The 11448-nt window shown below is 46.8% G+C and overlaps 1 protein-coding gene across 6 annotated transcripts; it reads left to right on the top strand.

Annotated features, from left to right (window-relative positions):
• On the top strand, positions 6053 to 10620 carry LOC8060699 (probable inactive leucine-rich repeat receptor-like protein kinase At3g03770). 6 transcript variants are annotated; one of them, XM_021452265.1, is made up of 8 exons: positions 6054 to 6530; positions 6720 to 6928; positions 7010 to 7099; positions 7182 to 9086; positions 9200 to 9408; positions 9528 to 9677; positions 9784 to 10105; positions 10234 to 10620. In XM_021452265.1, exons 4-7 carry the CDS (start codon positions 7292 to 7294, stop codon positions 10078 to 10080), a joined length of 2451 nt encoding a protein of 816 aa, XP_021307940.1. In that variant the 5' UTR covers positions 6054 to 6530; positions 6720 to 6928; positions 7010 to 7099; positions 7182 to 7291; the 3' UTR covers positions 10081 to 10105; positions 10234 to 10620. The 6 variants fall into 6 exon arrangements, with proteins under 6 accessions (XP_021307941.1, XP_021307942.1, XP_021307943.1 ...); XM_021452266.1 differs by having other exon boundaries at positions 6053 to 6530; positions 7010 to 9086; positions 10231 to 10620; XM_021452267.1 differs by having other exon boundaries at positions 6053 to 6530; positions 7010 to 9086; positions 9784 to 10101; positions 10231 to 10620.

An 11448-nucleotide genomic window follows, 5' to 3' on the forward strand; every position in this document is an offset into this window, starting at 1 on the left:
CCAGCCACCTTCTGGTTGTTTGGTGCAATATAAAGTTTAGGCAATGCATATACAAGCATGTTTGTGCAGCCTCTTTTGCCTCTTGATGCTAGAGGGTAGAGGCTCAAGAGGCAAGAGGCTGAGAAAATGTTTTAGGTCCTTTAGAATGTAGCAATTTCATAGGCATTAGTTTATTTTTAATTATAAGAAAAATGTAGGATTGAAAAAATCCTGCATTTCAAGGGGGGGCTTTATTGATGAAAAGAATTTCCTTCATATAAGATTGAAACAGTATATTGTTTAGAAGGCAGAAATAAAGGAATTCACTTTGCGAGTTGCAATACCAAAGTTACTCATGGTGAAGTCCCTCGAACGTGCTCAGAGGGATACATGGTCGTACATAAGGCGGTGAGAGCCTCTGTACCTTGGTACGTAGGAGTGAGTGGTAGATGTATGTATTGATGTATACTATCATTACATTTATACTATGTGTATTTAAGAATAAAAAATGGTTTCCGTATTTGAATGACAATATCTTGAATTTTCTCAAAGCTGAAATTAGGGGTGAAGATGAAAACGATAATCTCCTATTTTCGAAAATCACGTTTGCGTTTTTTTTCAATTTTTAGGTCCAAACGAAAATGATAATGGTAACGAAAAAACAAAAATGAAAACGGTAAAATTAATTAAAAAACGAAAATAATTTTGCCATCTTCTGATCATTTTCAAAGATTCATGTATTTACCAATTCAAAGGCTTTTAACTAATGACATGTTTGACATTTATCTTTAGGAAGCCTGCAGGCTACAGCCTCCACCGAAGAATGAACTCTAATAATTCATGTTTTGATCATTATGCTATATATGTCGAGTCAACTTAGAACATAATTGTTTATTTGTGTCTTTGTCAAGAATTGTCATATAATTGCGTGGTTTGCTACTATTTGAGACCTAAGATGGTGTGAACTGTGTGGTTTTACCTTGTGATCTTGTCAATTGTGACTTTATTTATCATTATCATGTGAGATACATCGAGTTATATAGATCTTCTCATGTTCTATGGTTTGGCATATTTATCGTTTTTAGGATATTATTCTTATGGATTTCGATCGTTATTGATATATTTTTTGATTGACTACTATCGTTTTCGAAATTACCGGAAAATTCACACTGTATTCATTTCCGACAATATCATATCGATTTCGTTCCCAACAAAAAAATATATAAAAATAAAAGTTATTTGGCCTCTTATTGATCGTTATCGTTTCCGATCATTTTCATCCCTAACTGAAATCTTGGGGAGAGAAGGTTGGATTACATGCTTTATGTTAAGACGTAGCCACGTAGGGATCAAAGTGTGGCCGTAGTGTTCTACTTCATTCTCTCTCTTTTTTTTCTTTTTCTTGATGGTTTGAATATTGCAGTATGACGTAAGAGTAGCACTTCAGTCGTCTCGCGAATAAAGCTAGTGCTTATAATATATAATTACAAAAAGATACACGCATGAGACACTATCTCATGCAGCACTCTGATCTACACCAAATATATATCACAATACCACCATGGCAGCTTTCCAAAACCCTATTTTCTTCAGCATGACAGCATGCCACTGTCAGTGTGCACTCTGCACTGTGCACAGCTTTCCACTAACTATAACTAGAGCGAGTGTCCTGAGTCCGTGAGCCGTTCTCCGATCACTGCTGTCACTCTGTCAGGGGAAAGAAACGAGAAAAAAAAAATAACTAAAGCCAGCTGAGTTTTGCTGTACATTCCATCCGGCCGCCGGTCCGGTGACTGGGGATTGCTGGAAACCAAAGGAAACAGTACAACACACAGGATCAAGAGCTAGCTAGCTGCCTGTACATGGCACACCGTCGTACCGTCAGCAGTAACGACTTTCGCTGCACAGATCGTTGTCCACATTTTAATTTCTTGCTTGGTTTTGAATTCCGTGGGTCTCCGTCTGTACTAACAACATGTACTCTGTTTGAATCTATCACTAGTACTGCACACATCCGTACGTTACGAAGTGTTATATATATACAGGGACTACTACGTATGTTGCATGCACTGTGCCTCTCCCTACTTGTCCCTTGAGAGTTGAGAACGACGGGAGTTCAGTCAATGGTAGCAAGGAAACCCCTTTTTTATTTGAAATATAATGTACACACAATGATATATGCATATGCACATTTATGTTTGGACATATCTGCAGCTTATTAATTAGTTGATATATATTCTCGGTTTATTTACCATTTTTTGTCACTATGAATATATATCTTGGACTGCAACTCCTTTTATTTCTCTTTTTTTTGTTCTTTTATAAAAACACATTACGACTCATACATATGCATGCATAGTCACCACATACACCGTCTTATAATTAAACATCTCTTAGAAACTAGATCAAGAAATTTTGAGACTATTCAGGTCATCATAGGCACTTATCTGTTGACAAACACATCACTTACTATTGGAAGAATATTTGTTAGCTAAAAAATCATACTAAGTAGATGGAAACTTAACCATAGTGGGTAGGTAGGTTTCACTGTACGAAACTATATGAGCGTGTTTGGATGATGCACAAGTGGATGCATATAAACTTTGTAAGAAGCGTCTTTGGATGGATGGGTCGTCCAATGTAGGTACCTGTATCGGCTCGTGCATTTGCATCCCTAGATGTTGCATCCGCTCATATGCCTAATTTGAGCTTCACCCAAGCCAGGTCCGGTGGATATGTAGGGTCCATGCGTCAGTCTCACAGATTAAACATATTTTATATCCGCTCATGCAGGTAATCAAACAACATTTCAATACTTTTTACATTCTCTCATGCAACTTCACCAAAGACTCATTTTGTAAATACAGTTTCACTCAGGGTATACAATGCAAAAACACACCCTAGACCAACACTACTAGAGATCCGACCTTCAGTGTCGGTCCATCAGTGTGGGTTGCTAGTGAATCGACAGTGACAACTTTTCACTATTTTTAGCTTTAAAATCAGAAAATGATTAGGAGTCCCCAAAACCTGCCCATATCACTACCGGTTAGTGGCTTGAACCTACAATAATTTTTCACTGTCGGTTTGTGCCTTGAACTAGTGGCGTTTTGCGATCACTGCTGGTTAATTTCTAGGGTATTGCAATACAACTAAGTGCCATTTGATTCACAAAGTTGTTGGTTTCTTTGTCTTTTCCCCTTATTTTTCTTTGTATTGTGGCAAACTGGCAATATATACCATGCTTCTCTTGATCGTCCATGAGCATATACCATTATACAAAATGGCCAACTTTTTGCTGTTTTCCTAACAAAACAATAGCCAAATTAATTTCCCAAGGACCTTGATGCCTGTTTAGAAATCCGAGCACCACAGTTCGTACCACACGCCACCTTTTGTGGCTTTTAGCTAGATCTCTCATCAGGAAGGAAGGATGGATAGAGAAATATAATGTTGGTTGATCTTGAGCTCATAGTTTTATATATATACGGCGTGACAACAGGAGGGATCCTATGCCCTAGAATTCTGGTATTTCTTGTAATATACTAGCGCGTGTATTCACAGAAGGGACACAGATGCATGCATGGGGCCGAGGCAGAACGGAGAAAAAGGAGGAAGAGTGGACAAATGGGAAATCACAAGCGGGTGATAATGATGGCGCGAATTGAAGGAATTCAGCAACTGCTCACCCACCCTAACAGAGACGTACGTTAATTAGCTAGCACTCGCACTAGCATGCTGCGTGATATCTAGTAATGGCGCCACCCTCTCCCATTCCCATATGCATTCTCTCAATAAGCGGCTGCGGCTCCATGGATCTCACATTTCACACGTCGGCAGAAATATGCATGTCGCAAGGTGAAAAGCAGGGCTGCAAAATCACCTTTTCTTTCAACTAATAACAATAACAAAAATGCAGTAACTTTCGTTTCTTATTCTTCCGGTGAAAAAGGTGAGATGTCCAGTGGCTTCTTGGATAAAACAGGTCGAAGCAAGCTTACGCTACTACATGCCATTTTTAAGAAAGGCCACCTGCTTGTGGACGAAGTTGTTAGACACCAGCCGTTCAAAGCTATCTAAAATCTCAAAACTTTTTCGAACTTTTGACCATTATATATGTGAACATTGTTTGTGCTCTTGTGTCGCGTGGAAATTAAAGATATTGCAAGCCACAACTAATGTAAAAAAACATGCTTATTTGTTGGGAAAGGTCCATGTAATCAACAAGGCCTAATCTAACACTTTTTTTTGTTGTCTGAATCAGATAGGTGAATTAATCGATTCCTGCCAAAATTCTGCATTCTTTCTATGCAATTCCTGAGTTCCAATCGAGCCCAATGAACTGCTAAGCAGAAGCCCCCAACGCAGAGTATAACTATTTTTTTTTCTCAAATACACCAGAGAATGTTGCATTATTATATTAAGAAAGGAGAAGTTCCAAGCGGGCAATGCCAGGCAAAAGCAGACCAAACATATATCAGTGCATCTCAAATTCTCAATGTATATTGTTGAAACACAGCAATATAGTCGATGCAGAGACTGAGATATTGATATATTTTATTTTTTAAAAAAAATATTATATTGAAACAAAATAAACATCCCCTAGATCTTGTTATTATTTACTTATTTATTTATGAAAGAACTACATCTTGTTATTATCTCCCCCATATTTATTTGCTCTCGGGTTGCCAGTTCATTTAATTAATAAAAACTAAAAGCAAAAGGCTTTTATTTGCTCCCAGCATGCACCACCCCCACGCCCCCCCTTCTGCTGTGCACACGCGCATGCATTGCAAGAGAAAAGCAGCAAGGAATCCAATCCGGTTCACAGAAGTTGCGTGCTACATGACATGCACATGAGTGCTATTATTCTACTGCCAAACCAAGATGCTTTTAGGTTTTAGCCTCTGGGCAAGCTTTGCAAACACCATCATCAGGCTACCTCTACTTGTCATCAGCTCCATCAGCATCCACTGCTATGCATGCGCTACCACCGTCACTGTACCTTCATCTTTGTCTCACTCACATATAGTAGTCACATGAATTGTGTATTGTGTGGCCTCTGGATTCTTTCTAACAGGACATTTGGTTCTATATACTGTAGGGTCCAATTAGGGGCGGGGGGGGGGGGGGGGGGACGTATGGTGGTTGCAAAAATCCAGCAATTATTTATTGTCTGATGGACACAGTCAGTGTGTGGGCACCCAAGTCTAACAAACATCCAAGTCAATGTGGGAACACACCACACATGCTCTGCAGATTCCAAAGTTTTATTTCATAGGGATTCCGATCCATGATTATTTTTTAAAAAAATAATGGTTCTACAGGGCAAATCTGTTATCTACTACATGTCTCTGTTACCAAAATGTACAGTGTATTTGTATGTATCTACCTAATATTTGTGTTCTTTTGGATGTCTTTTGTCTATGAAGTAAAAGGGTCGGTTGTTGGTGCATGTTTGCCACCTAAGTGAAAGTGATGCCCCCCATTGTCTTCTGTGCTTTGTGTAAAGCAAACCGGTGGAATAGTAGCAAGGACAAAAATAAAAATGAAACCAGTCAAATCAAAGGAACTAAAGCTACAGCCAAGTAGCCCTACCAGTTTGGAACAATTTTGACATGAAAAGCTGGCTGATGTAAAATTCAAGCTATTGGGCCACCCTATCACAAAAATCTTCAATTTTTCAGGCATCTTGCACTGAAATCTGTAGTTCTTTTAATTTATTTTCAATTCTTTTTAAGTGGGCAGCAAATTAAACAGTGCCCATTCTTAATCTTCTCTGGGTCCCTCATGAAAGCTGGGCCGGATAGTCGATCAAATCAGATGCTCTATGTTCAGAACATTAGATAAACTATTCTAATAATGATTGAAGAAACCACTGTAGCTAAGATCCCAGGGTGGTCAGATGTTGTTATTCCACCGACTCAATTTTATATTCCCACTGATTGTACTGAAAATAATTTCTTTTCTGAAAAAATAAATACTTTTAAATAAATAGAAAAAGGTTGCACTGAAAAGTGAAAACATTAACCAACCAGAAAACATCTTGCTGTTACACCCTACCTTTACCAAATCTTCAGATTGAAGCAGAGGGAAAGCACATATAATATATAGAAAAGAATTGTTAAACCTACAAAAATCAACCATATTTCCATGCCTGGTTCCTGCGCTGAACTTTTGTATGATAGGGGAGGAAAAGATAGCTCCGGGCTCACATCTCCTTGTCCTTTTGCCAACCTCCGTCTTCCAGCTCAATCCTTGTCGCTTTTTTCCTCATGCGATGCGTCAAGCCAGCCAGCCCGTGATGCTCAGCGACAGTAGAGTAGTAGCCGACACACTGCGCATACGATTCCCTCCTTCCTCCCCCACAAAACCCAACGGAAAAATAATATCAACTGTACATTCTGCAGTGCTCCATTGTCCATTCAGAGAGAGCTCTCAGTTCATCAGTTGCATTGCATTCATCTGCTCCACATGCTCTCCCAGTCCCTTGCAAGCTGGCCTGTGTGACAGTGAGTGCCGTGCTGCTCCAGTAGCTGTAACTGTGTAAGGTAACTGAAGCTCCTGAACTTCTGTTTCTGTTTTCTTGGAATTATTACTACTACTGCTAACATTTAGTGCCGAGTTAGAAAACGGTAATCAGTACGTAGTAGGTAACAGTGGTATCAACAACAATCTTGCTGCGGAGGCGATGCTTTGGTTTAAGTTTAACCTGACGTTGCAATTGCTGTGCTGTGTAGTCCTGTTGCCAGTTGCTGAAGAAAGGAAGCAAATCTGGTGGTGGTGAGGTTCCTGCAGGGGGAGGAAGAGGCATTAGCATCCAGTGCTTGCTTGCCAGGGGGTGAAAACAACTGGTGGTCTACCACTCAGAACCATTCCCTGTGCAGGATTGGACATTTTCTCTTCTTTTTTTCTGGTCGCCAGTAGCTATCTCCAATAACTAGCAACTGTGAGTTCCCAGTTCGTTGCTGCCTTCATTTTGCTGCCTCCCTGCATTCAGAGCTCAGACGACAGAAATCTTTTCTTCCAGGTTCTATCTAGATGTGTGTTCTTGATTAACAAGGCTGGAGATTAATTGCTGCTCGAATTCTCTTCGATTCCAGCTGGAGACTGCAAAAAGGTTTCGCGATTTCTGATCATTTGCTCATCATTTCCGCGCTTGCTGTCCTCCATCCATCAAGCTGCTGTCATCGGTTGCGCAGTAGCAGAAAGCTGGCAATCATCAACGAATCATCAGAAGATTTCCAAGAAAGAAGAGGAGAAGAATTCTTTGCAGCAAGCTAGAGCTACCAAACGCAAGTGAGGTCCAAGAATGGCTCGAGGAAGTTGCCGGCGGCATCCTCTGGTCGTCTTGCTGCTGCCATTGCTGCTAGCAATGGTGCCGGAGTCGACGCAGCTGCAGTCGTCGCAGACATGGTCGCTGCTGAAGATCCAGCAGCTGCTCAACTACCCGCCGGTGCTCCGCACCTGGGGCAACACCACCGACTTCTGCTACGGCGGGGACTACAAGACCGCCTCCGCCTTCGTCGAGTGCTACGGCGACAGCGTGACGCAGCTCCACATCATGGGTCCCGGCGCCGGCCCGCTGCCCAAGACGTTCAGCGTCGACGCCTTCTTCACGACGCTGACGAGGCTGCCGGACCTCCGGGTGCTGACGCTCACCGGGCTCGGCCTCTGGGGCCCGCTGCCGGGGAAGGTGTCGCGGCTGGCGTCGCTGGAGATCGTCAACGTCAGCGGCAACTACCTCTACGGGCAGCTCCCGGAGGGCCTGTCCCGTCTCAGCAGCCTACAGACCTTCATCGCCGACGACAACTTGCTCTCCGGCGAGCTCCCGGCGTGGCTCGGGAAGCTGCCGTCGCTGGCCGTGCTCAGCCTCCGGAACAACTCGCTGCAGGGGACACTGCCGGAGTCCGTCAGGGACATGGGGTCGCTGCGGTCGCTGACGCTCGCGTGCAACAACCTCTCCGGCGCGGTGCCGGACATGAGCGCGCTGACGAACCTCCAGGTGGTGGACCTCGCCAACAACTCGCTGGGGCCAGCGTTCCCGCGGCTCGGGAGGAAGGTGGCCAGCGTCGTGCTCAGCGGCAACCGCTTCGGCAACGGGCTCCCCGCCGAGGAGGTCGCCTCGTTCTACCTCCTCGAGCGCCTCGACGTGTCCAGGAACCGCTTCGTCGGCCCGTTCCCGCCCGCGCTGCTGTCGCTGCCGTCCATCGAGTACCTCAGCGTCGCCGGGAACCGCCTCACCGGCCTGCTCGCCGCCAACATGTCCTGCGGCGAGAACCTCCGGTTCGTGGACGTGTCGTCCAACCTCCTCACGGGGACGCTCCCGTCGTGCCTGGCGGCGCGAGCCGCCGCCGCTGCCTCCAAGGTGACGCTCCTGGCGGCGTCCAACTGCCTGTCCGGGACGCCCGCCGCGGGCACGCAGCACCCGGCCCTGTTCTGCCAGAACCAGGCGCTGGCGGTGGGCATCGTGCCCGTCCAGTCGCGCGGCGGCGGCGGCAAGGGCAAGTCCAAGGCCGTGGTGGTGGGCGGCTCCATCGCGGCCGCCTTCGCCGCGGCGGCGCTGGTCGGCGTGGCCGCGTTCGTCGCCGCGCGGAAGGCGGCCGTGCGGCGCGCCAAGGCCCGCCCGCCACGGCGTCTGGTGGAGCACGCCGCGGCGTCGTCCATGTCCATGTCCGTCAGCGGCGCGTACCCGTCGCAGCTGTTGGCCGACGCGCGGTACATCTCGCAGACGGTGAAGCTGCAGGGCGCGCTGGGCATCCCGGCGTACCGTTCCTTCTCGCTGGTGGAGCTGGAGGCGGCCACCAACAACTTCGAGGTGTCGCGGCTGATGGGGCAGGACGCGCACGGGCAGATGTACCGCGGCACGCTCAGCAACGGCACGGACGTGACGATCCGGTCGCTGCGGGTGGCGGCGCGGCGAGGTGGTGGACAGGGACAGGCGGCGTTCAACCGGCACGTGGAGATGATCTCCAGGCTGCGGCACCGCCACCTGGTGAGCGCGCTGGGCCACTGCTTCGAGTACAACCTCGACGACGCCACCGTCACGCAGCTCTTCCTCGTGTTCGAGTACGTCCACAACGGCAACCTCCGGAGCAGGATCTCGCGTGAGTGCCACTATTGCATTTCCCACCATAGACCATCGGCATCGTCTTCTTCCTCTCGTCCTTCATTGATGACTAGAGCTAGATTAGCTGACGCTTGTTCTTCGTTGATTCAGAGGGGACCGAAGGGAGGAAGCTGCCGTGGGTGCAGAGGATCTCGGCGGCGATCGGCGTGGCGAAGGGCATCCAGTTCCTGCACGGGGGAATCATGCCGGGGCTCTTCGCCAACAACCTCAAGATCACAAACATCCTGCTGGACCAGAACCTCGTCGCCAAGATCGGCAGCTACAACATCCCAATCCTCGCCGAGACCGCCAAATCAGAGGTATGCAATGCAATGCAATGCAATGCAATGCAATGCCACTGTCTCTAGCCATTCCTGTCACTCTCTGTAGCCTGAACTGATTTCGTCTGATCTCCATGGCAATGGATGGATCAATGTAGGGAGGTGGTGGTGGAAGTAAGTATCCATCATCTGACAGGGTACCCAACGGCGACAAGATCGACATCTACGACTTCGGCGTGATCCTGCTGGAGGTCATAACCGGGAGGCCCATCACGTCGATCCACGAGGTGGAGATCATGAAGGAGCAGGTGATGATCAGATCACCAACACCATCCATTGGACCGTCCTCCATTGTTAATTACATGGCCAGCTGATGACTGACTGAATCACTGAACCTGAAAACTGGATGTGCAGCTGCAGTCGGCGGTGACGTCGGAGAGCCCGGGGCGGCGGAGGGTGCTGGTGGACCAGGCGGCGAGCCGGGCGTGCTCCGACGAGTCGGCGCGGACGGTGATGGAGATCTGCCTGCGGTGCCTGGCCAAGGAGCCCGCGCAGCGGCCGTCGGTGGAGGACGTGCTGTGGAACCTGCAGTTCGCGGCGCAGGTGCAGGACGACTGGCGAGGCGACTCACGGAGCACCACCAGCGAGGAGTCGCCGCTGTCGCCGTCGCAGATCCCCATGGACCCCATCATCTCCAGGACGGACGCCTAGTCGCGATTAGACGTCCTATTAGTAGGTGAATTGTGAATTCGTTCTTGTCCTGGAACCATGATCATGCCGTGCTACTTTTTAGTAGACGCATTCGATTTCAGCAGGCTCTGAAACTGACATTGTATTTTGCCTATGTTCTTGGACGTTTAGCAGGTCGAGAGGAGATGCGACTTGTTGGGCGATCAGGCGGCGAGACCTTTCACTACGTACGTGATTATGAGACTGAGATTTTGGTGGTCAACCTCGTACTGCTGCGAGGAAGGAAGGAAGAACGTGACAGAATAACGTGAGGCTCAAGTGTACAGCAGCTGCAGCTGAAGCTGGAACTTACTACTCCATATATATTGCTACTACTACTACTAGTACCCCAGGATGTGTACAGGGCCCTTTGGTTTGGCCTGCTAGCATTTTATTGTCGGACTTTGCTTCTTTAAATCCACCTTTTTTTTTATTTTCCTATATATAGGTCGTTTGACTATGTAAGCACAACTGTATTTGCGTCAAACTTATCAGTAGGACCAAGAGTGACTTCTTGCAGCACATTTGGCTCTTTGCACGGTGCGATGGCACAACGAGTCAGAAGGCCAAACAGGCACAAGGTTTATTAGGGCATGTGCCCTCACTCTTCGACGCATTGAATTTGCTTTGAGAAATACACAACGAGCCAGAGGTCTTGTTTAGTTCGCAAAATTTTTTGTTTTTAGATACTGTAGCATTTCGTTTTTATTTGACAAACATTGTCCAATCACGGAGTAACTAGGCTCAAAAGATTCATCTCACAAATTACAGGTAAACTGTGCAATTAGTTTTTATTTTCGTCTATATTTAATACTCCATACATGCGACCAAAGATTCGATGTGACGGAGAATCTTGAAAATTTTTATGAACTAAACAAGGCCTATGCCACTATGCACTGCTCTCCAACAGTTCGATGCTGCGGCTCTACCGTTCTCTAGACATCGATGGCAGACAGCCACCGCAATCCTGAAATCGTGAAAACACCAGTGGTCCAGCACCAGCAGCAAACAGCGCCGACAGCCCATCCTGTCATCATTACGTACGTACAACGTCCCCATTGCGAGAATCAGATCGTTACCCACCATGATCAGTCGATCTTCAAATTTCAGGTGCGGAATGATCAGGCGATCTTCAAATTTCGGGTGCGGAATGATCAGTATTTCTGGACACCTCCTCAAGCGATGTACAATTTGATTCTCATTTCCAGATCGACCTTGTCTGCCTTGCTGCCAACACAAGTGACCCAGTGTCTACAGGGCTGCAAGGCCAACTACCCTAGTCCAAGTTGAGTGTACTCCATCCGTACCCGCGGCAGACGCTGTCAAGCCCACAATGCAAGAGCAGCATGG

The sequence above is a fragment of the Sorghum bicolor genome, chromosome 2 (assembly GCF_000003195.3).
Source record: "Sorghum bicolor cultivar BTx623 chromosome 2, Sorghum_bicolor_NCBIv3, whole genome shotgun sequence".
Taxonomy (NCBI): Eukaryota; Viridiplantae; Streptophyta; class Magnoliopsida; order Poales; family Poaceae; genus Sorghum; species Sorghum bicolor.

Coding starts and splice junctions, on each gene's coding strand:
- LOC8060699 (XM_021452266.1), top strand. CDS start 7,292: ATGGCTCGAGGAAGTTGCCGGCGGCATCCTCTGGTCGTCTTGCTGCTG. Junction 9,087..9,199: donor CCTCCGGAGCAGGATCTCGC/GTGAGTGCCACT, acceptor TCGTTGATTCAG/AGGGGACCGAAGGGAGGAAG. Junction 9,678..9,783: donor TGGAGATCATGAAGGAGCAG/GTGATGATCAGA, acceptor CTGGATGTGCAG/CTGCAGTCGGCGGTGACGTC.